The sequence below is a fragment of the Lepidochelys kempii genome, chromosome 1, assembly GCF_965140265.1.
Source record: "Lepidochelys kempii isolate rLepKem1 chromosome 1, rLepKem1.hap2, whole genome shotgun sequence".
In the NCBI taxonomy this organism is placed as follows: Eukaryota; Metazoa; Chordata; order Testudines; family Cheloniidae; genus Lepidochelys; species Lepidochelys kempii.
The window spans coordinates 239,038,865-239,062,922 of NC_133256.1; the positions used below are offsets into that span (position 1 = coordinate 239,038,865).

The window sequence follows — 24,058 nt, forward strand, 5'->3', positions numbered from 1 at the left end:
CCCAGCACTGACGGAGTGGCACCAGTTGCCCAAACCGTTAACTCGGCGCCAGTTTCCCACACTGTCAACTCAGCACCGGTCCCTGGTACACTACCCATCAGCACCACTGTGGTCATCGTGGTCAAGGTCGGTTTCGTCGGACTCTGATGGGGACTCCTTTTACTCCTGGCACAGTTCCGACAGGCGCCGAAGTGCGGCAGGAGTGGTACCCTTGCATCCCCAGTAACAGCCACCTGTACGGTGGCCCTTTTTTTTTTTATCCCCGGGACTTACCACCAGGCTCGGGTCCTTTTCCAGGGGCTCACGGTCAGTGGCCTCAGAGACCAGAGTGCCCCTACTGCCTAAGGACTGACCTACGCCACAGGGATCTGAGACTATGTGGGCTCAAGGCCCACTGCCTGGCCAGGCCACCGCCGAGATTACATCGGCACAAGGCCCGCTGCCCAGCCAGGCCACTGCCACCGTGACAGCAGTCGGCACAGGGGCCCCCGGCACTGATCAGGAGAAGGTCAGAGAGCTGGAGGGTCAGAAGGACCCTGTGCCGCCTCCTGGCTTTGTCATCCTCATCCCCAGACGAGGTGGTGGCAGGTGCATGTACCTCAGGTCCGTCCCCCGTAGACCAACACCTACTGCGGAGGATCGCCCGCAACATGAGGTTGCAAGCGGAGGAAATAGTGAAACCTGAGGACCCATGGTGGACATCTTGGCACCAGAGGGGCCATACAGGATAACTCTGCCCCAATAAAAATAATTCAGAGCAACATTAAGACTCTATGGCAGACCCCTGCATCTATCCCGCCTATCGCTAAAGGAGTTGAGCAGAAGTATTTCGTACCCTCAAAAGGGTACTGTCAAGGTTCCTTCCGCACTCTGAACTCTAGGGTACAGATGTGGGGACCTGCATGAAAACCTCCTAAGCTTACTTTTACTAGCTTAGGTTAAAACTTCCCCAAGGTACAAATTAATTTTACCCTTTGTCCTTGGATTTCCACTGCCACCACTAAACTTTATCTGGGTTTACTGGGGAACGTAGTTTGGATACATCTTTCCCCCCAAAATCGTCCCAACCCTTGCACCCCACTTCCTGGGGAAGGTTTGGTAAAAATCCTCACCAATTTGCAATAGGTGACCACAGACCCAAACCCTTGGATCTTAGAACAATGAAAAAGCATTCAGTTTTCTTACAAGAAGACTTTTAATAGAAGTAGAGGAATCACCTCTGTAAAATCAAGTAGATACCTTTGTCATAAATATAAAGGGAAGGGTAAACCCCTTTGAAATCCCTCCTGGCCAGGGGAAAGCTCCTCTCACCTGTAAAGGGTTAAGAAGCTAAAGGTAACCTCGCTGGCACCTGACCAAAATGACCAATGAGGAGACAAGATACTTTCAAAAGCTGGGAGGAGGGAGAGAAACAAAGGGTCTGTGTCTGTCTGTAGTCGTCTTGGCCGGGGACAGAACAGGAATGGAGTCTTAGAACTTTTAGTAAGTAATCTAGCTAGGTATGTGTTAGATTATGATTTCTTTAAATGGCTGAGAAAAGAATTGTGCTGAATAGAATAACTATTTCTGTCTGTGTATCTTTTTTGTAACTTAAGGTTTTGCCTAGAGGGGTTCTCTATGTTTTTGAATCTAATTACCCTGTAAGATATCTACCATCCTGATTTTACAGGGGGATTTCTTTATTTCTATTTACTTCTATTTTTTATTAAAAGTCTTCTTGTAAAACACTGAATGCTTTTTCATTGTTCTCAGATCCAAGGGTTTGGGTCTGTGGTCACCTATGCAAATTGGTGAGGCTTTTTATCCAACATTTCCCAGGAAAGGGGGGGTGCAAGTGTTGGGAGGATTGTTCATTGTTCTTAAGATCCAAGGGTCTGGGTCTGTAGTCACCTAGGCAAATTGGTGAGGCTTTTTACCAAACCTTGTCCAGGAAGTGGGGTGCAAGGTTTTGGGAAGTATTTTGGGGGGAAGGACGCGTCCAAACAGCTCTTCCCCAGTAACCAGTATTAGTTTGGTGGTGGTAGCGGCCAGTCCAAGGATAATGGGTGTAATATTTTGTACCTTGGGGAAGTTTTGACCTAAGCTGGTAAAGATAAGCTTAGGAGGTTTTTCATGCAGGTCCCCACATCTGTACCCTAGAGTTCAGAGTGGGGGAGGAACCATGACAACCTTACAGGGTAATTAGATTCAAAACATAGAGAATCCCTCTAGGCAAAACCTTAAGTTACAAAAAAGACACACAGACAGGAATAGTCATTCTATTCAGCACAGTTCTTTTCTCAGCCATTTAAAGAAATCATAATCTAACACATACCTAGATAAATTACTTACTAAAAGTTCTAAGACTCCATTCCTGTTCTGTCCCCGGCAAAAGCAGCATACAGACAGACACAGACCCTTTGTTTTTCTCCCTCCTGCCAGCTTTTGAAAGTATCTCGTCTCCTCATTGGTCATTTTGGTCAGGTGCCAGCGAGGTTACCTTTAGCTTCTTAACCCTTTACAGGTGAGAGGATTTTTCCTCTGGCCAGGAAGGATTTTAAAGGGGTTTACCCTTCCCTTTGTTTATGACAGGTATGAGTACCTATTCTTGTACCCACAGCTATGCTCCCTTGTAGCGACCGCAGTTAATGAGACGGAGAGACAGGGGCAGCAGGGACCAACTCCCAAGTCGAAGGAGTTGAAGCGAATGGACCTTTTCGGCAGAAAGGCCTACTCAAGGAGAGGCCTGCAGCTGAGGATAGCAAACCAACAAGCTATCCTCAGCAGATACAACTTCAACTTGTGGATCTCCATGCTGAAGTTTAAGGAGCTGATTCCACGAGACTCCAGAGCTGAGTTTGCGGCTATTATTGATGAAGGGAAAGGCGGTGGCCTGGACCTCTCTGCAGGTCTCACTAGATGCTGTGGATTCTGCCGCCCACACCTTTCCTCTGGAACAGCCATGAGGAGGGGCTCGTGGTTTCAAGTGTCCAGGTTGCCACCTGAAGTGTAGCAAACCCTGCAGGACTTGCCGTTTGATGGGGCAGGGTTGTTCTCTGAGCAAAAACAGACTCCTGGCTGCACAGCCTAAAAGTCTCCCAGGCGACTATGAAATTGCCAAGTATGCACATCACAGCAACCCAATGCAAACCTTTCAAGCTTCAACCATAGCAGCAACGCCCCTATCCTCTTTGGCCGAGGCAGGACTTTTACAGGCGCAGAGACGAGAATGTCAGGCGCAAGCCTTCCCATCCCCCGCCCAGCTAGGGCCAGGGCTCAAGCCATTGTCAGGCTCAAAGCAGGCCTGAAGGTGCGCCCAAGGACGGCGAGCCTGCTTCAACCAGATCCTTCTGCCTGTTTCGTAAACTATCTATCCCACTTCTACTGTGCTTGGTCTCAAATAACATCAGACCACTGGGTTCTTTGCATGGTAGAAGTGGGATATTCTCTCCAACTGTGCTCCTTCCCTCCCTCCCACACCCTTCCCCATCCCTCTTCAGGAACCCTGCTCATGAACAACTCCTTATTCAGGGGGTGCGGATGTTCCTCGCCATAGGAGCAGTGAAGGAGGTTCCTCAGGGGCAAGGGATTCTATTCCCAATACTTCCTAATCCCCAAAGCCAAAGGGGGAAGGGACCTGCGAGAATTCAACAAATTCTTGGTAAAGTTGAAGTTCCACATGGTCTCCCTGAGTACAGTTATCCCTTCTCTGGATCCGGAAGATTGGTACACCACCCTTTACATGAAAGACGTGTACTTCCACATAGCTATTCAGCCTGCACACAGACTATGCCTAAGGTTTGTGGTCGACCACAAAATTTGCCAGTTTACGGTCCTCTCCTTCGGCCTGTTAACAGCCCCCCGAGTGTTCAACAAGTGCCTGTCGGTCATAGCTGCCTTCGTCTGAAGGAGGCAAGTGCAGGTATATCCCTGACTCGACGACCTGCTGCTCAGGGGGCCCCTGCTCCAGGGAACAGGTGGTGTGTCAGGTCCGTTTAATCAGATACACTTTTGAGACACTGGGTCTCCTCATCAACGTGAACAAGTCAACCTTGTCACCATCTTAAAGAATAGAGTTTATTGGGGCAGTATTGGACTCGGTACAGGCAAGAGCGTTTCTGCCACAGGCCCAATTTCCAGGTGATGACTGACATTATTCAAGGCCTTGGGAGATACCTGACCACTACAGCAAGGGGATGCCAGAGTGTTCTCGGCCACATAGTAACCTGCACTTACGTAGTCCAGCATGCCAGACTGAGACTCAGATCCCTTGAGGCATAACTCGCTTTGGCCTATCGCCTGGGCTGCAACAGCCTGGACTCAGTGGTCGCTGTGCCTCAACAAGTGCTTGAGTCCTTCCAGTGGTGGTGCGACCCTCGGGCAGTGTGCGAGGGAGTCCCCTTCAACAGCCTCCAGTCCTCCTTGTCCCTGGTAATGGACACATCAGCTCTGGGATGGGGAGCACACTTGGGAGACCTCCAGACGTGGGGCCAGTGGTCACAGGACGAGCTCATTCCATATCAATATCAAAGAGCTGAGGGCGGTGCAGCTAGCATGTCAAACCTTTCAGGTCCAATTACAAGGACAGTGCATAGCAGCACCATCATGTTTTACATCAACAAGCAGGGTGGAGCCCGTTCCTCTCCCCTGTGTTGGGAAGCCCTCTGGCTGTGGGAGTTTTGCATAGCGCACTCTCTTCACCTGGAAGCATCCTGTCTCCCAGGAATTCAGAACGTACTGGTGGACCATCTCAGCAGGTCCTTCTGCAAATATGAGTGGTCCATCTGCCCGGATGTCATACACTCCATCTTCCAAAGGTGGGGGTGTCCTCGGGTTGACCTTCTCGCCACCCGGAGCAACAGAAAGTGCCCAGTGTTCTGCTCACTTCCAATCCCCCCTCCCCCCAATTTTCCATAAGGACAAGGTACAACTCAGACCTCACCCAGCCTTCCTTCCAAAGGTGGTGTCACACTTTCACAACAACCAGGACATTTTTTTGATGGTAGTCTTCCCTAAGCCTCACACTAGTATCCGAGAACAGAGGCTTCACTCACTAGATGTTCGACAAGCGCTAGCCTTTTACATCCAGCGCACAAAGCCATTCCGAAGTTGAACCAGCTGTTCCTGGCGGTTACAGACTGGATGGAAGAGCTCCTGGTCTCATCTCAGAGGATTTCATAGTGGATCGCATCCAGATGTGCTATGAACTAGCCACGGTTCCAGCCCTAGCCGTTATGGCACACTCCACAAGGGTGTAGGCTTCTTTGGGGGCATTCCTGGCCCAGGTTCCAATACAGGAGATCTGCAGGGCAGCAACGTAGTCCTCGGTACATATGTTCGCCTCTCATTATGCCATCATCCAACATGCCAGGAATGATGCAGCATTCGGCAGAGCAGTGCTTCAGTCAGCAGTTCCATAACTCTGACCTCACCACCTAGGTAGGTGTCACCTAATTGGAGTCACCTAATTGGAATGGATATGAGCAATCACTCGAAGAAAAGAGTTACACATCTTCCTAGAACTGTTCTTTGAGATGCGTTGCTCATATCCATTCCAACACCTACTTTCCTACCCCTCTGTCAGAATAGCCAGCAAAAAGAATTGAAGAGCGGCCAGGTCAGCGGGGGCATAAATTCAGCGCCATTAAGGCGCCACTCCAGGGGTCTCCACGGCCGATCCAACGGAAGCTGCTAAGGGAAAATCTTTCCAACAACTGTGCACGCGGTGTGAGCACACCTAATTGGAATGGATATGAGCTGCACATCTTGAAGAACAACAGTTATGAGAATGTGAGTAACACATTTGTTTTTTCCAGCTATTGAACTAAATGCATGCCATCAGCTTCAACATAATTGATCATGTTCCCAAGAGGGCACTGCAGCCAAGCTTGTCACTTCTAGCAGTCAATGAAATCTTTCCTAGTACATTTTTTTTCGGTCACAGTAACAGTTCATTTCCCTACTAGTGTGTATCGTGTAATTTCACTAGATGTGGCAGTATTTTCCTTCTATATTGTCTGCAAAGTCAGCTTTCCTACTTAACCTGCTGCTTGCTTTTACAATCATGCTTCCTCTACACAGCTTCCCTCTAAGCAACATCTTCCTTCCTTCCTTCCTCCAGCAAATTAAGCACCTGGGGAAGGTACAATAGCTGTCTGCACTTCATGATTAACCAGAATCAGCCTCCCACCCCAATGATGAACTTCACTTCCATGAACCTCTCTTTACGTTGCAGGATTGGATTTATTTTGGTATTTTAAGACTTCATGTTACCAAGCTGCTATTTAGTAACACCAAAATTGAGCCAAAAGTTCTTAATGATTTGCTTCTGCAGGTCCATACTGTTTGGGTCTTGGTGAGCTGCTTTGCAGTGTAGCTTTGCAGAGATATAATGTTTCAAGAACTCAATTTATAGGTACGTCATTGTCCTTTCTGTTTGTATTGTGCAGCAGTAGGGCATTTCCTCTCTGTCTTGCAACGTTGACAGCACGGAGAGTGACAGAATAATCTCTGGTTTAGGCTGTTTAGAACTGTCTATTTAAAACCTTGCAGTTAATTTAACATCCGAATAGCTGTTCGCTATGGCCCCATAGGTCATTTTCCTTTTTACCTCTGCCAATCCCTGAATGTCATTTTCTTACTAGTGTGAAATAACTCCCACCAAAACCACAATTTGGAAGCTTATTTTAATAATGCAACTTCGGTTTTACAAGAGTTACAATTCATCCCAAAGTCAGTGTGCACGGAAGGTGTTCTAGTGCGGTTTCAGGAGAGAGGTAGTGGTTTTTGTTCAGTTCTGTTGAATCCAGTCCTTGCCTTGGTCTAGTGCTTGCCTTTGTTGTGGAGGGTTGACCACAGAATGATAGAGAGGATTTAGGACGTGGTATTTATATCTCTCGCTAGCAGGAGTGTGTGTGTGTGTGTGTGTGTGTGTTCCTTATTCTGTCTGCTGCCTTGCAGTCTTGCATGCTCTGTTCTTCATGGGTTAATCTTTGTTTTATTATGGCTTCATGTACCACCATGCTTGGCAATAAACAGTTCATCTTGTATCCAGGAGAGAGAGAAGGGAATTTGAAAAGCTTGGTTACATGAATATAGGGAAAAGAAAGTGACCTGCCCATTTTGGCTCTTCTGACTTTCCCTTTTAGGATGCTGTGACCTTCTCTCTGCTTTGAGCTGAGCCCATCTCCTCCCTATCATTTTCAGCCATTACACTAAACATAGTCTGTGCAGGGGGTAGAAATGCAAATCTTGCTGCTGCAGTGGGTATTATGCTGCTGTGTTAAAGGATTACATTTATTTGGCTCTTGGATCTGCATTTTAACCCACTCCTATCTACTTTTGCCACTCAGGCAGATTTTGTTGACTTCCTGAAACAGCCTAAGATAGAAGAGATGAGAGAAATTTGAGGTTTATTTTTTCAAATAGGTCACTTATTTCTTATGCACCATAACATGCTAGTCAGGGCAGAGCTAATGGCATGGCAGGCTGACAGTTTGACATGGCCCTGGCACGGTTAGTAGTGACTTACGTTGCTGAGCATGGCCCAATTGGAACAGACTGATTTTTCTTTTCTTTTCATGCACGTGCACTCTTTTTTTCCCTGGCTGGAATTTGACCTCCGTGTTTGGAGGAAGGAACCAAAAGAGGAGCAAACCTGTTGTAAGCCAGAAGTTTGTCTTCCATGCTAAATCCTCATGTTACTTTGTTTGCATGGGGAGGGGATATTTTTCAAGCCACAGTTTTATTCCCCTGTCTGTTGGAAAAGCTGGTGCTCTTGGATCTCCTTCTGCTCATGCCACTGTCTCTCCTTGAAATTTACTCGTGTCTTTTTTATCAAAGAGCAGTACTTGTAGAAGCCTTCCGTACAGAGCTTCTTGGAGCTCAGCTAAGGATTTCCCTTCGCCTCTGAGTAGGGTTACCACTACAACCCCAACTACAAGGCAACTCTGCAAATCCCCCACCTCCCTCCCCCCCCTTCAACAGCCACTCATAGTATCTAGAGCAGTGGTTCTCAACCCACAGGCTGCATGCGACCCAATCAGCACATGGCTGTGGCCCATGTGGCATCCTCAGGGCCATGCAGGTAGTGTATATATTGTGTGTATGTGGCCCACATAACACAGATAGCTGCATATGCAGCCCACAAGGGTAAATAGATTGAGAACCACTGATCTAGAGAGTGGTAACATAACATTATATGTCTCCTCACTCTCCCATGACTCAAACCCCCTCTCTCTCACATCTGTGATGCACTTGCGTGTTGGTGGGCAGACAGCTGCTGCATTTTGAACAGTTTTGATTTATTATCACTTAAACTGTGGAAATGGGAATGCTGCAGCATCTTTAGCTGGACACAGAAAATTTTAACGTTAGATATCCCGGTGTATCGTGATGATAATTCAAATCTTTAGACCCATGTTTAAAAAAAAAAAAAAAAACCCAACAGATTAAATTATTTTTCTGGCAACTGGCAAATCCATAAAAAGAACCATGCAGGTTGGTCAGATACTGGCCAGGTGGTAACCGTACCCCTTGAAGTAGAGTCATTTCTTGTTGGCCTTTATCCAAATGAGGATTGACTTAGAAGGGGAAGATAGAAAAGTCCTTGAGGTTGAAAAGCAATGACAGAAGCTTCTTGTATTCCTGCTAATAGACACAGATACTGCTGATCATAGGATTACCACCTCTCCAGTATTCGACTGGCCTAATCAGTTTTTTTAAGGGATTTGCCAGAAAAATAATTTAATCTGCCAGGTTTTTTTTACATGGGTTTAAAGATTTGCATTATCACTATGATACACTGAGATATCTAATGTTAAAAGTTTCTGTGTCCAGTTAAAGATGCGCAGTGTTTCTACTTCCACGGTTTAAGCGATAACAGATCAAAACTGTGCAAGAGAGGGTTTGAGTTGTGAGAATGAGGAGAAGGGGAGGTTTGCAGATTTGCCTTGTGGTTGGGAGTTGGAATTGTGCGGGCTTGCCTTGTTGGGGAGCTCGGGGGGTGGCTCTTTTTTTTTTTTTTTTTTTTTGCGCATTTCAAAGGTGGTAGTCCTAGCTGATTGGCATCCTTACATTTATGTTGGATTGAGTCTTCATCCTCTGCTCCCCTCTGACTTATTCATACCAACCATTTTCTCACAGGATCCAAGAGCATTAACAGTGCTTGCTTCTTCAAATGATGGTTGCTGCCTTACTTCAGAAGCTGTGCATGCCAAAGCCTCAGGGGAGGAGAATAAGTAACACCCCCACCGCCACCTCTGTCCTTTGTAGCTGGTTTCCTAACAGATTTTCACTTGCTGTTGGCATTGAACTTTGTATCATCTTTGCTGAGAGAGGCATCTCTGCATACCCAGCGCCTTGAGATGACTTGTTATCTGGCCAACTGAGGCTGGTTTCAGTATCTAGTGGGAGCCAAATGTCCAGCCAAATGGGGAACATACAGCCCTGTTGCTATTTTTAAGCACGGTAATGGTATGCACAAGTGCTGTTAACCTATGAAATGGAGGCTTTCATCTCCAGACAGAAGTCCTGGTCCTACTCAGCTGTCAGCTCTCCACAGAATCCAGATCATTACTCCTGTAGAGAGAAGTGAAGTGTTAAGGTATGCTTATCTGTGTGGGGACTGTCACCATCTTTTGACACTACAGAGAAACAAGTGCTCAATTCCACACAAACGTCTTGGAAATATAATGGGCATAATGTTGTATCATAACAGTCTTTTACCCAGGGCACCCTGAATGAAACATAAGATAGAAGCTCCCCTCCTGTGCCATGCTCACTTTTTCTCCCTTACTCATGAGGAGAGCTGGATAGTGATAGGATGAGACTTTGAAGGTTGTGTGGAGAGACAAATTTCTGTTACATTATGTTGCTGGGTTACTTGATTTGATCTTCAGTCAATTGACATGTCTGTTTGTTAGTGTGGTTTTTTTTTAAAAACAGTTGGCCTTTATCCAAGTGAGGGCACCCAGAACTCCTATTTTAGAAGAGTAATAATTCAAATAAATAAGCAAATGGTTTAAGAATTAATACAAAATTAAGATTGTTTAGTATGCCATTAGGTTAAGAACTCAGATGCTATGGTGATGGGGGTGGGTATGTTGTTACAGAGAAAGGATGCTGTTCCTCTAAGAGAAAGGCAGGGTGGAGATTCTGTCTCCAAGCAATACAGTAAGTTATTGGCGGGAAATTAGCCTTGAGACTGGCTCTAGAAAAGGAAAGACTTTCAATTACTGCAGAAAGGGGCCTAATAAAAGAACCAGTTTTGTGAGATATGGTTTGTGCTTAATTTTTTTTTTTAGGCTAAGAAACTCCATTTAATCTTCAATCCTTTGAGTTTTTGCCATTTAATCTGTGAGCTCTGGGATCTAGATGACTCTGCATAAGAGTCTAGATACATAACTATAACCCTAATTCGGATAAGATTCTCGATACATAGCATAGATTCTATAACATTGATTCGGATAAGATTCTAGATAAATAACTGTAACCCTGAAACTGAAGGTTATATCCCCATCTTGAACCTGCCACTCAAGCACAATGGCCAGCCACTGAAACAGATATTCAAAGTTTACTGGAAAAAATCTTTCTCGCTCTCTTCAAATTGCACTCTGCATCCTGTTCAAGTTCTCTGCTCAATCAATACCATTCCTGCTGGTGTATGTACTGCTGCCCTCTGCTGTATGTAATTAAATCTATTGAAGTGTTTGTGGATTGTGATGGTCTCCCTTTCTACAGGGACTGTCATACAAAGACAGTATAGTCCCTAATTCTTATATGGAGATTCAAGTGATAAAGGTCCACGTTTTATGGATTGGATTCCTGAGATATATACATCATAATCCGTGTGTATGGTTTTGCTGGCAATTATAGCCATTTTTGAACCCATAGGTTCCCTGCCCTCCCAGATATTTTTTCCAAACAGAGTTATTTGTTATAAAAGCTCAAATGAAGTGGCTGTGTGGGGCGGAGGGAAATCTATAGAGCCCTCATGCCCACATGTTGGTTTGCTTTGGCTGCTTCTCTCCCAAATACTGTTGCTGGTTCTGCAGTAAGGAATTTAATTTCCAAACCTATAAACCCTTCTGCCGACTAAATTTTGTCTTCCATAACAGAAACAGGAGGTGTTTCCTTTAAGTGATGTATTTGAGCTACTCAGAGCAATGTACTTCATCCTGATGCTTTTGATCACATGTGGTGGGGATATCATCAGTATTGTACCACAACTGTTGTGTGTCCCCTGTCTGCCTGTTCCTTTTCTACCCACTCTCTTCCAGAAAGTTGCCTGCTTTTTTTCCATCACCAGAATAGCTGAAACTTTGGAAGCAGCACAAAGTGCTACAAAATTTGCTCATCTATAAGGAATTTATTTACATTTTGGGTGCAAGTGGTTGGGAACATTTTACGTTTGGGTATTGAGAATCTGGTATTCACCAAAACATGCTAGGGAATGTGCCTCAGAATTTAAAAAAAATCCAGACTGTCACTTTTCTGGGATATGCAATGGTGTAGTAGCTGTGTCGGTCCTAGGATGTTACAGAGACAAGGTGGGTGAGGTAATATCTTTTAGTGGACCAACTTCTATTGTTGAGAGAGACAAGCTTTCGAGCTACACAGATCTCTTCTTGAGGTCTGGGAAAGGTACTTAGTGTCACAGCTAAATACAAGATGGCTAATGCTGACACAGATGGCTGAGTGTCTGAGCTTCATGCTTGTTGTGTTGAGACATCGCTTGATGCTGAGGGTGAAAATAGGTTTGATCATAGGTACCGACGAGAGCAGTGCTACTCAAAGTTGTGGTCCGTGGACCGATGCCGGTCTGCGAGCCATCAGCTGCCGGTCTGTGTGCACATTTGGGGGGAAAAAATTGCCAGTCCCCCACATCAGATAGCTTGAGAAGCACTGGATTAGAGCACCTATGGAAAAAAATTAGTGGGTGCTTAGCACCCACTGGCAGCCAGCTCCCTTCCTTCCCCTCAGCACCTCCTGTCTGCCTGCGGCCCTGCTGATCAACTCCTCCCCCTCCCACCCAGCACCTTCCGTCTGCCAAGATCACCTGTTTTGCGGTGTGCAGAAGGCATGGGGGTGGGTGTGGGGACAGGGTGCGCTCGGAGGAGGCAGTGGAACTGGGAAGGAGGGAGCAGGGGCGGGAAGAGGTAGAGTGGGGGCTTGGGTGGAGGCCGGACCTGGGGCAGGAAGAGGCAGAGCGGGGGCAGGAAGAGGTGGGGTAGAGGCTTGGGGGTGCAGGTGGAGGTGGAGCAGGGGGTTGAGCATCCCTGGGGCCTAGAGGAAGCCAGCACCCATGGGTTTGGTGATCTCAACCCAGTCCAGACAGTATAATTCTAGGCAATTATCAGTCTGTACTGAGATGTATATGGCAGGGCTAGCTGGAGTTGCTGCAGGGTAGAACTGAAGCATGCTGGCGGAGCTGAGTGTGGCAAAAGAGAAGCTTGTGTAACACCTGCCTGCCCTATGTCAGGTTAGAAATTTCTAAATTTCATAATACTTTTTGAAGAGCAATAAAATTTATGTATGTGCAGTATTTATATGATACAGTTTCAGCTGTTTTTACCATCTCTCCTGTTTGGCTTTCCAGGGTCACAGTCACCCCTTGGCTCTGACAGAGGTGTACGCTGATCTTGAGTTTTTTTTATTTGTATTAAAACCACATTCTGTGTGGTTCTTATTAGCCAGTTAACTTGCTCTTTTGAGGTTCTTTTGGCATCTAGACTATACTATAATGTAACCTCTGATTACCTGTTGCCAAACTGCTGCCCTGGATTTTTTTTTTTTTTTTTTTTTCAGGATGCTGGTAGAAAATCCAGTCCTCAAAGGACTTAGATTACTATGCTGCTGGAGTCCCCATATGCTGTCCACAGCTTCCAGGCTGTATGTCCTTTGCATTCTTTACTAAGAGTCAGACCAATTCTTCATTCTTTAGTGTTCAGTTTTTTTTTTTTTTTTTTTTTTTTAAAAACCTCTCTTCTCCCCCACAAGCATACCCTCCCAGTGGTATATCATGCTGGCCCAACAGAGATATAACTAATCTGTATCCTGTACTGTGTTCCAAAGCTGGTGAGGTCTGCTGTGCAGGAAATACTGATCCTCAACGGGAGTCATAGCTGGGTCCTCCCAAAGAGAACATATTGTTTTTGTCATATGAAAGTGTCCATTCCAGCCATTTTGCAGAGACCTCCTTTAAACCAGAGCTGTCAATGAATTATAGGATAGCTATGGAGGAATTCTAGGAATGTCAACCTTGTAGGATCTCCTAGGATGGTGTCTAAGCCTGGCACTATGTTTCAGTGGGTCTACATGTGAAATGAAGTGGTAGGACATACTCAGTGCATTTGTGTTCAGAAACACCCAGCTGTTCCACCCTGTCTCACCTGATTCAGTATTGAAGACTAACATTTATGTATCTCTGCTGATTATGGTGTGACATGATTGTAGATTGACCTGAAAAGGGGTGTGTTGTACACATGGAGTATCACACCTTCCCGTAAGGAATAGGACTGGGGAAAATTACAGTAGTCTTTAGAGAAACCTTTTCAGGATGATGAGAGACTATTGCAGAGGTCCCCAAACCTAGGGAGCACAGAGGAACATTTGGGGAGGGGGAGTAGCATGACCTGGTCCAGCTCCGACCCTGGCCAGCCTTAGCCCCCTGACTATGGCACAGCAGTGGCTCTGCACCCGGCCTCAGCCTCAGCCCCTGGCTGCAGCTCCATTCCCAGACCTGCTCCCAACCGCAGATCTGTTCTCAGCCTCAGCACCCTTACCCCTGTCTGCATCCTCCCCCTCCGGTAGCCACAGCCTGGCCCCGGGGTGGGGGTGGACAGGAGTAAGGGGCGGGGCACAACCCTGAAAAGTTTGGGGACCACTGATCTCGTGGAATAGCAGAGCCGAAAGGTTCCATGGCAGTTGATCAGAAAGAAGGGATGAAATTGCAGTATTGGGGGTAGTGGTGAAGTAGCGGGGGCAAGGGAAGTGCCCCATACCTTTGGGGAAATAAAAGTCTGAGAGAAAAGAGGGGTGATGCTCCAGGAAGTTTGGGCAGATACTGGCACTGTATGGGAGCAACTGAGAGCACTAAGTCATATCCACTGCAATGGCTGGAGTCCATCATGAATGGAGGGGTTTACTCCAGGGAGTTACGAAGTAAAGATTGATTGGATATAAAGTTTATCTCAGAACAGCAAACAGGTGGTAGAGCTGCTTCATGTTATTTACTCTGTACCTTAATTTATACAACTGTAAAATGGGGTTATTGGTGCTTACCCGGATTTGAAGAATGTTTTGGCTAATGAATGCTACATAAGTCTCTTGTTAATATTTTCACTGCATTAGTTGGGATGTTGGGATTTTTCCCTGCTCCCAGGAAACATCTCTTGAGGATGTGGGGCAATAGGCAGGGATTCTACCTGTCAAACTGTAAATGCCTTTGGCATCCCTCTTCTTATACTTTTAGAGCCTGTTTCATTTAGGGGAGTATTGCTCACTTCACCTTATTGGAATATAATGTATGTTGACTGCCACACTTCAAAGATCAGTTTGGTCGGGCATTCCCCCTCTCTGTACTGAGGGAGCATTTTCTTCCTTGAGTAAAGAAATTCCTCTGCTGTTGTGCCATTGATTCTGCATCACTTGTGCTTTGAAGTGTGGTGACAGTGCCAGGATGTGAGGCCCTTAAAGAACAAAAGACTGGTCTTGATTTTAAAGTGGTGGTTCTACCAGAGTCCTTAATTGCCCGAGGTGAGGATTTCTGCTCTCAGGGGAGCTGCCAATCAATGGAACTCAGCGTCATTGTACCCTGTGAACGGTGCTGCACTTGCTGGGTGAAACGATAGATGTCAGGTCATTCAGGCTGGGCTCATTCCTTTCCTCCTGAAGCTGGTCTTGTATTATACCAGCTTTCCACATCTCTTACTATTCCCTTGTGATCTTAAAAGGAGAGAGAAAAAGTGAACAGATACATTATAACCGTCTAGCTTCTCTCTTTCATTCTTCCTTGAATGGATAAATGCTGCCGCTGGGCAGTCCTGTATTATGAGCATTTTGTGACTCATGGAAACTGGTTAAAATGAACCCTGAATTAAAAAATTCTTAACTTTGATGACTAAGTTGAGCAACTCTGTCTTGCTGAAGGGAATCCTGACTCACCCCTCAGCCATTTGAGACACTGTCATTCTAATCTAGGGTGATCAGATGTCCTGATTTTATAGGGACAGTCCTGATATTTGGGGCTTTTTCTTATATAGGTGCCAATTACCCCCCCCACCCCCATCCTGATTTTTCACACTTACTATCTGGTCACCCTATTCTAATCAAACTGTAGAACAGTGGTCCAGGGCCCTCTGGGGGGCCATGAGCAGGTTTCAGGGGGTCTGCCAAACAGAGCCAATATTAGACACGCTGGGGCCCAGGGCAGAAAGTCTGAGCCCTGCCGCACAGGACTGAAGCCAGGGCCCTGAGCCCCACCACACAAGGCTGAAGCAGAGGCCTGAGCAATTCAGCGTTGCAGGGCGCCCTTTGGCGTGGAGCCCTGGGCAACTGCCCTGCTTGCTACCCCTTGCCAACCCTGGCTTTTATATGCAGAAAAACAGTTGTTGTGGCACAGGTGGGCCATGGAGTTTTTATAGCATGATGGGGAGGGACATGCCTCAGAAAGAGAAAAGGTTGAGAACCCCGGCTGTAGAAGAAGAAAGCTGTCCATTTGTCTTTGTCCCCACTTAGGTGCACTCTTAATTAGGGACTTCTGCTGTGGTCACAGGGTAACTAGGCTTGGAAGCATTAGATTTTTATCAGTCAGTGTCAGTTAACATCAGTTTCACGGTGCGCACACACACAAACCAACAACAATATTTCTATCCATAATTAAATTTTACAGCTAGGAAAAGTAAGAAAAATGCTGCTTGAGAATTTTGAGAGACTATCATTAAATAACTGTCTGAAAGCCCCATAATTTCATGCACATATGAAAATGTAAATCGATTTAAAAATCAAGAAAAATGCTTAAAAATAGACATAGGTATCTGCCAGAATTATGAAAAAATAAAAGTTCTGCCAAGTCCTAAGGATAATGCAGTAGGAAGATGCAAAATAGCATTTTAGTTGAGTTCAGGGAAGTAATAATTGTCACAGTGTTTTTCAGACACTGTCAGTTGCCTTGAAATAAGCACTGCAATAGTGAATATAGAATCATATAATGGTAGAAAAGTAGGACTGGAAGGCGGGGGGATGTTTTCTTGAGATGCAGACTTGCTCCTTGTGAGCAGTTAATATGCACTGTTTTCTTTTAGGAAGAGCAGGTTCTCATTTGGGCAACTTAGTTCCTTTATGGGCTATACCTCTCCCACCTGTGTTCCACCTTGGAGAATGCGTTCAGAGGATACAGATGGAAACCAAAATGCTTCAGCCCCTGCTGAACTTTTGGTTAGTTTATTAGAAGACAAACAGATCTAATGTCCAGTATGTTTTTCTGTCTGCTAAATTTTATGGAACGGAGGCAGGTTTAAATAACATCTTAAAACATACTGTGCATGATGTTGGTGTTCTTCTCTCAGTTATGGAGGGGAAGCAACAAACATTGCAACTGCATCTTTGGTCCTCCTATCTCCCCATTTCTTGTCTTTATAATATGGGGCAAAAATAAGTGGGTTTTTTTTAGTAACTCTAGTTATAGCCATCCATTTTGAATTTTGTTTTACAGCCTGATAGCTGGCCTTGCCCTCCAACCCAAAAGGCCTAGTAAATATCCATGTGTCATTTAGCATGAGTTGAATGTTCTGCAAAGGGGGCCATTTCTTTGATTCATTTTGTAATAAATTAGACATTGTTGGCATTAAAAGGAGCTTTTTGGCTGTTCGGAATAACAGTTTTATATTGGATTATATGAAGGATCCTCGCTTGTTCAGAAATTAAGTTCTGAGAGGTGTCTCAGGCTGATGCCTGTAAAGATCAAAGATTCGGAGCATTCCTCTCTTGCCTCTTAACTTTTTTTGCTGGTTATGAAATCACAAGAACCTCAGAACGGATGAATATTGCTTGGAAGAAAAAAATGTTTGTTCTATCTAACGCTTTCCCAGTCACTTGCATGATCAAACTCCAAAGCCCACATCACCTCCAAGACCTCTTCCAACTTGCTAAATTGGACTTAAGAGCCAGGAGGGGAATGAGTTTTGCAGGCAACCCATTCTCTTACCATTTGCACATCTGTTCAAATGTTTATGCAACTTTGAAATTAACATTCTGTGGTGACTGTAGGGAGGAAACACCACCTGGAATCGTTCATAGTATGTTTTATTTTTGTTGGTTTCTTTTGTCCTGGCATGAGCAGGAGATCCTGAGCGTACTTGCAACCATTAGTCAGTGACAACCTCTTGCTATTGTTGTAAATAGAAACATGAGCCCTGTTCCTGCATGCACTTCATGGGCTTTGTCTTTCTTTCCCAACGCTTTAGTGTAGTAGCCAAGGAATGTGCAGAGCTTCTGAGTCAGCAATCAGCTGCCTGGAGACAAAACATGCAGGATACTGCCGACTTGCAGAAAAGCCAGAGACACATACTTATAGCCTGGAAACCTGGCGAATACTTCTGCCTGTCCTTGCTTTGGCTCCTGTAGTCCCTGTGATCTCTGGCTTGTTGCCCTCAGATTTCAGGGGCTTCAGTTCTTTGCATTAAGAATGTAGAAATTGTGGCAGTGGGAGGTAAATGGAAATCCAGTGAAGCTACATGCAGAAAACAGCTGAATTTCTTCATTAAGAATAAAGAAAAGGAGTACTTGAGGCACCTTAGAGACTAACCAATTTATTTGAGCATAAGTTTTCGTGAGCTACAGCTCACTTCATCGGATGCTACTCTGAAACCGTTCTTTAAGAATAAGTGGCTTACATATAGCCCCTTATAAAGTGGAGTGTGAAGAGTCCTATATTCCCCTCCCTCCCCCAAATAGTTAATACACTACTTTGGTTAACCTGTGTACAATGAGACAAACTTACAAAAGAAGGTTATGGCTTGGCAGAGTTTAAACACAAAGAAATAGGTTCCTGGAACGGTAGCAGTTCTGGGTTTAACCCACAGGGAGACTCCACTGCAGGATCATCCTGCTGCATTTGTTTGGCGAAATAAAAATAGAGGCAGCATTAAGGAATGAATCCTGTGGTGGCTTGGATCTGGGTGCTTTAATAACACTCTGTAGACTAATGGACTTCTCTGCGAAATTGCCATTACCTGCAGGGGGTTTATGTCTCTTAATCTAGATTATTCATTATTGGGAAACATTTTGTAAGTGAAAGGAAACCAGGAAAACATTTAATGCAAGGATCACACTGAGTGTTAGGATCTTTGAGTAATGGTCAGTGACAAGTAGACACAACACAAAACAGAAGTTGTACGTTGCAGCTTTTAGCTAATTGTGGGGAGGGCTTACAGTTAGTGTTACATAGATGTAAACGAAGTAAGCAATCCAATATGCTTAAAGCACAGTGTCTTCAACCCCTGGAAAAGTATGCCTTGAGAGCCACAGCCTGGAGAGTCTTTTCACTCTTGTGAAATGGGAATTAAGATTAAAAATAAGGAAGATCGTCATTTCCATACCACTTAGTGGATGTTACTGATATGGCCATAACTACTGGCAGCCAATCAGAGAAACCACTTCAATGCAGTAAAACAGTTGCACTAATGAAGTCCGAATCATGTAAACCCGCCACCATGCTCTGGATTCTGTAGGTGAAAACTTGTATCTCTCAACCAAAAAGTAATTCTGTGTTGTGTAATGGGGTATCAGCCTACTCCGCCATTCCCAGTGCTGAGTATTCACTGTCATGTTGGGATATGATCCAACGTGCCCAAACAAACTGCTGCAGAGCTATGACTGATTGGGGCAGAGATATGAGCTGCAGAGATTTGACTTGGCTTCCTTTCTGGTGAGAATCTGAAAGATTTTTATCTGAATCCTTAGATTCCTTTTCTGCCCTAGCCTCTTTCCACCCTCTCCCCTCTCTCCAAAAAACCAAAACAAACCTCTATTTTCAGTAGTATTCTAGGAGCTGCATTTTCACATTCTGTACCAGTGCTTTGTTTCCTCTGCGGCTTTACCCATTCTATGCTCAGATGGCAAACGGCACTCTTTTCTCAGTGTGCAAGAGAATTTTTTTTATAGAAATAAAAGACAAAGTACTTTGTGTTCTTTGCTGAAAGAAAAAAAAAAAGCTGCCTTTAATGGGTTCATATAAAATGCTATACCCACTAAAGGGAAAAGTTAACAGTGATGATAATACAGCATCCAAATCGCTCCATCATATCGAGTTTCTGAAAAGCAATTAAGGCCAGAAGAATACCCACAGAGAGGCTAGACAGGGCAAAGTGAATGCCCTGGTATGATGGAGCAAGTACAGTGGAGGCATCTTTTTCATTCTAATGATTCTGATCTCCTTTGGAAAACACTGTGAGATCTACTGATGAAATGTTAGATATTTCTATTTTTATTGTTGTCTTTTCTTCCTCAGGCATTTGGTTGCCATTTGCAGGTTAAACTTCCTTGGAGTGCAGTAGGCACAATCACTTTCCTTAGGTCGCTCTTTAACATTGCTGTGTTTGAGGCTTCTTCAGCCAGTAGCACCATCTTCAACATGCTTTTTCCTCTTCTTCAGGTGCTGTATGTAGAGATGCATGTTGCTTGTTGAATGAAAGAACCAGCATTGATTTTGCTAGCGAAATCCCAACTCTTGCAACTTTTTCCTTATGTTGGTGGTGCTGGTGCTTGTAAGAGGAGCTAGATGTAAGCACAGCTGTGTTATGGAGGTACTGGTCTCTCCACAGCTATGGTTATGTCTAGCTTTTCATTACAATTAAAAGCCTGATGGTTTTTGTTTTTGTTGTTTTTGTTTTAACACTTCCTCCTCTCCTCCCCAACTTCACCAAAATTTTATCCAATTCACTTCAAACTTCTGCATATGGAGCACAAAAGAAACAAATGTTTGGAAAACCTTGAGTGTGGGAGGGAATCAGACAAAGCATTCATGATTTGATGGTCTTTAAAAAAAGATCAGATGTTTAAATGTTTGAAAAACCGTTCTAATTTTTTTTTAGAATGTTTTTTCTCCATCAGCTTGGCTGAGAACCTCTGTTGCCTTACTATTTATGGAAAGATTGAACTACTTTAGGTGGTCAAAGTTGTAACTCTAGAAACATGAGTAAAAATGCAAGTTCATTGACATTTCTCTCTGTTACTTTCTAGGTTAATAATGCTTGTGGGCTAGAGGTGAAAGTGGCTGGGCAGAGCAACATCAGGAAGGCCACCAGACTGGAAGAGCACAGCTGACCCCACACCAACTAGGGCAGCTGTTGAGTGGGAAGCATGGAGGAAAGCAGGAACGAGAAGGTGAACCAAGCCCACATTCTCTTCGACAGATTTGTCCAGGCCACAACCTGTAAGGGGACTCTGAAAGCTTTCCAAGAGCTTTGTGACTACCTAGAGCTAAAGCCCAAGGACTATCGTTCTTTCTATCATAAACTCAAGTCCAAGCTCAACTACTGGAAAGCCAAAGCCCTCTGGGCCAAGTTAGACAAGAGGGGCAGCCACAAAGACTATAAGAAGGGGAAAGCATGCGCCAACACGAAGGTAAGGAAAATGGGTCTCCAAGGAGCTTACACACCTGAGCCAGTAATGATCTGCCTAACTCGATACTATTACTTGTCTGCAGAATATGCAAGGGCAGTACCTGGGTCGGGGGAAATCTATGGGGAAAGGTTTATGAGGAAAAGGAATTTCTTCTTTGTGCAATTGCACATTTCCATTCCACTGTATGTGTGCGTGTGCCCTGTGCAAAGATGTTGGAAACTTTTTTTCCCTCAGCGGTACCCGTTGGGGTGGCTGGAGCGCCCTCTGTCACTGGTATAAGGGGGCAGAGCCACTCCAAGCCGCCTCAGTTCCTCTTTACTGATAGTGACAGTTGTCAGAACAATTCAGGCCTGTTAATTCAAGTGCTTCCCTCACTCCTTTTCTGTATATAGATCCTGTTTACCAGTTTATTATTTATAGTTAGTGTTAGACAACTTGTAGTGCTAGGTTTCCATTTTTGGTCTATTTTGACCACTTTTTATCTTCCAGTACCAGAACAGTGCTGCATTCCCCAGGGTTTAAGTCTTGCTGGACCTTTATGAAACCCATGCTGCTCAGCGACCCACACCCAGCCTCTTTGAAATGTTTGGGGGGAATTCCCTGTTCATGACAAACATTACATTTGCACGTGATTCAAGCGCCATTAAAAAAAAAATAGGGTGGTGAGGCTTGAGTGCTTGCTTATAGAAGTGGCACTTTGACCCCGCCCATCAGAGTGGCCACGCGGGGAGAGAGCCTCAAGAACATCAGCTTTGGTATGGAGTGCTCACCGGAGATGCCTGCAGCTTCTTGGGACTGTACCCCAGGACCAAAGAAAAGGCTCAGGCCTTCCTCAGGTTCCGTTCCTCATTCAGCTGTGTTGGTACTGCAGCCAGACAGAGGCACAAACCTGAAGAAGCATTCAGAGTAGAGACAACCCCCATCCCAGGCAGGCTTGTCACCTCCTTAGAGGGGATCACCATCTTGGGAGCCTGTACCAAGTCTGTTGAGGCTGTCCCCCTGAAAGGCATTTTCAGAGCCAACAGATGATGCTGATCCCAACAACCCCAGAGGCATATGCAGCCGCAAGAGACATGCTTAGCCTCACAGTACCGGTATGGCCAGCAGGGAAGGTCCTCAGCTGGTACCGATGCCCATGGTTCATACCTCACCTCATCGAGATCCTGCGGTGCTGCTACCCAAGCCTCCACAGAAGTCCATGTTGTCTAGAGGAAAGCTTCCCATGATTTTCGTGATACCGCCATGCCCAGGCTCAGGCTACCTCTCACCAGTAACAGCTGGATTTGCACCTCCGCTATCAGAAACCTCTGACTCTTCTTCCTGGGACTTAGAGGTGAGGTCCTCTGTATCCCGCCCAGGATGGGGGAACATACCCCCATCAGAGTAGTTGGGACCCTGCGCCATGCAGCAGCCCCAGCACTGGGATCCTCCTAAAGGTCAATGGCCCAGACAAGGATGGGTCCCAGGCCTAATTCCGTGGCCATTCTGGTGTGTTTCCCCCCTCCTCGACCTCGTTTCAATCATCTCGCTTGCTGTCATGGAGAGTGCACCAAAGGCATCAGCACAAAGAGCATCATTTTCCCAGTACTGAGATTAGTACCGAGCAGCCAGAAGCCACTCAAGCCCCCTCTCTGCTGCACAACACAGACCAACTGCCACCTCAGATGCCTGTTGCTTCCTCATCCTCATCACCAGATGAGGCTGTTGAGCCACTGCCAGACGACCACAGAGTTCATCAAGATCTTTTTAAAAGAGTTGCCTCTGTACTTCCCATTCAGGCAGACGAGATGCACGAAAGCTCTTAAAAGTTAGTAGTCAACCTGGTATCCGTCACCTCAGCCAGGGTAGCTCTACCAATTAGGCAGACACTCTTCTTCTTTGCCCCCACAGCAAAACAAGCTGAGAGAAGATACTTTGTCCCCTCTAAAGGGTATGAACATTTTTTTTTTATCCTCATCTCCCCTCACAGGTTCTCTTGTGTTGGTAGCTGCCAATGTGTGGGAAAGGCGGGGCCAAAAAGCATCCATCCACACCTAAAGGCAAAGATTCAAAGAAGCTGGATCTGTTCAGTTGCAAGCTTTATTCTTCAGGAACCCTGCAATTCAGGATTGCAAACCAACATGCTCTCCTGAGTTGATCTGACTTCACCCTCTGGAAGAACATTATGAAATTTAAAGACAAGCTACCAGAGGGCTATAGATAGGGCCCTACCAAATTTGCAGTCCATTTTGGTCAATTTCGTGGTCATACTTTTTTTTTTTTTTGTTAAATAATTTTTCATGATTTCAGCTATTTAAATCTGAAATTTCACAGTGTTGTAACTGTAGGGGTCCTGACCCAAAAAGGAGTTGGGGGGGGTGTCACAAGGTTATTGTTTGGGGGTGGTGGTTATGGTACTGCTACCCTTACTTTTACTCTGCTGCTGGCGTCGATGCTGCCTTCAGAGCTGGGTGGCTGGAGAGCGGCAGCTGCAGGCCAAGAGCCCAGCTCTGAAGGCAAAGCCAGCAGCAGCGCAGATGTGAGGATGGCGTGGTCTGGTATTGCCACCCTTATTTCCATGCTGCTGCCCGTAGAGCTAGGCCCTCAGTCAGCAGCTGCCGCTTTCTGGCCGCCCAGCTCTAAAGCCAGCACAGAAGTAAGGGTGGCAATATCGTGACCCCGCCCCTAAAATAACCTGGTGACCCCCCTGCAACTCCCTTTTGGGACAGGACCCCCAATTTGAGAAACGCTGGTCTCTCCTGTGAAATCTATATAGTATAGTATCGGGTAAAAGCACACAAAAGAACAGATTTCACAATCTGTGATGCATTTTTCATGGCTGTGAATTTGGTAGGGCCCTAGCTGTAGACAAGAATTTGCAGTAATGGCTCAAGAGGGTAAACTGGTTGCTAGGACTGCTCTTCAGGATAGTTTGGATAGCGCAGACTCGGCTGCTCAAACCATGGCATCAGCTATTGCTATGAGAAGGTGTTCATGGTTGCAGTTGTCTGGGCTACCTCTAGAGGTCCAACAGACTATCCAGGACCTTAAAAAAAGATAAGATTCCTCCCTCTTTTCAGAGAAAACAGATGACAAGCTTCAGAGCCTTAAGAATTCCGTGGCAGCATTCAAATCCCTTGGGATGCATACCCCCGCAGCAAAAAGAAAAGCCATTTCATCCGCAGCAGCCATACAGACACCCGGGGTTTGCTTTCCTCAGTCCCAAGATCCACTAAGGAGAAAGCATCGGTGGGATCATCCTGTCCAGCCACTTCATCCAAGCAGGCATTTTGATGGGTTTGTCAAGGAGAGTGTACTAGTTACCACAGCTCCATCTGTTCTCCAATGTTCGTTTACCAATCGTTAAGGCTATGTGTCTGTCACGGAAGTCATGGATTCCATGATTTTCTACACCCTCCATGACTTCTGCAGTGGCCAGTGTGGTTGCCCCCAGGGCTACCCATGCAGCTGGCCT

The 24,058-nt window shown here is 45.6% G+C and overlaps 1 protein-coding gene across 11 annotated transcripts in view; it reads left to right on the forward strand.

Moving 5' to 3' along the window:
• The window catches only part of MICAL3 (microtubule associated monooxygenase, calponin and LIM domain containing 3), a 243,358-nt gene that overhangs the window by 54,480 nt on the left and 164,820 nt on the right, over positions 1–24,058 (forward strand). For all 11 annotated transcript variants that reach the window (XR_012155812.1, XM_073319717.1, XM_073319728.1 and 8 more), the window contains exon 2: positions 20,221–20,604. Coding sequence is in view for 10 of the 11 variants with exons in the window: in XM_073319717.1 (XP_073175818.1) it covers positions 20,341–20,604 (264 nt within the window). In the remaining variant the exon portion in view is untranslated. The remainder of the gene's footprint in view (positions 1–20,220; positions 20,605–24,058) is intronic.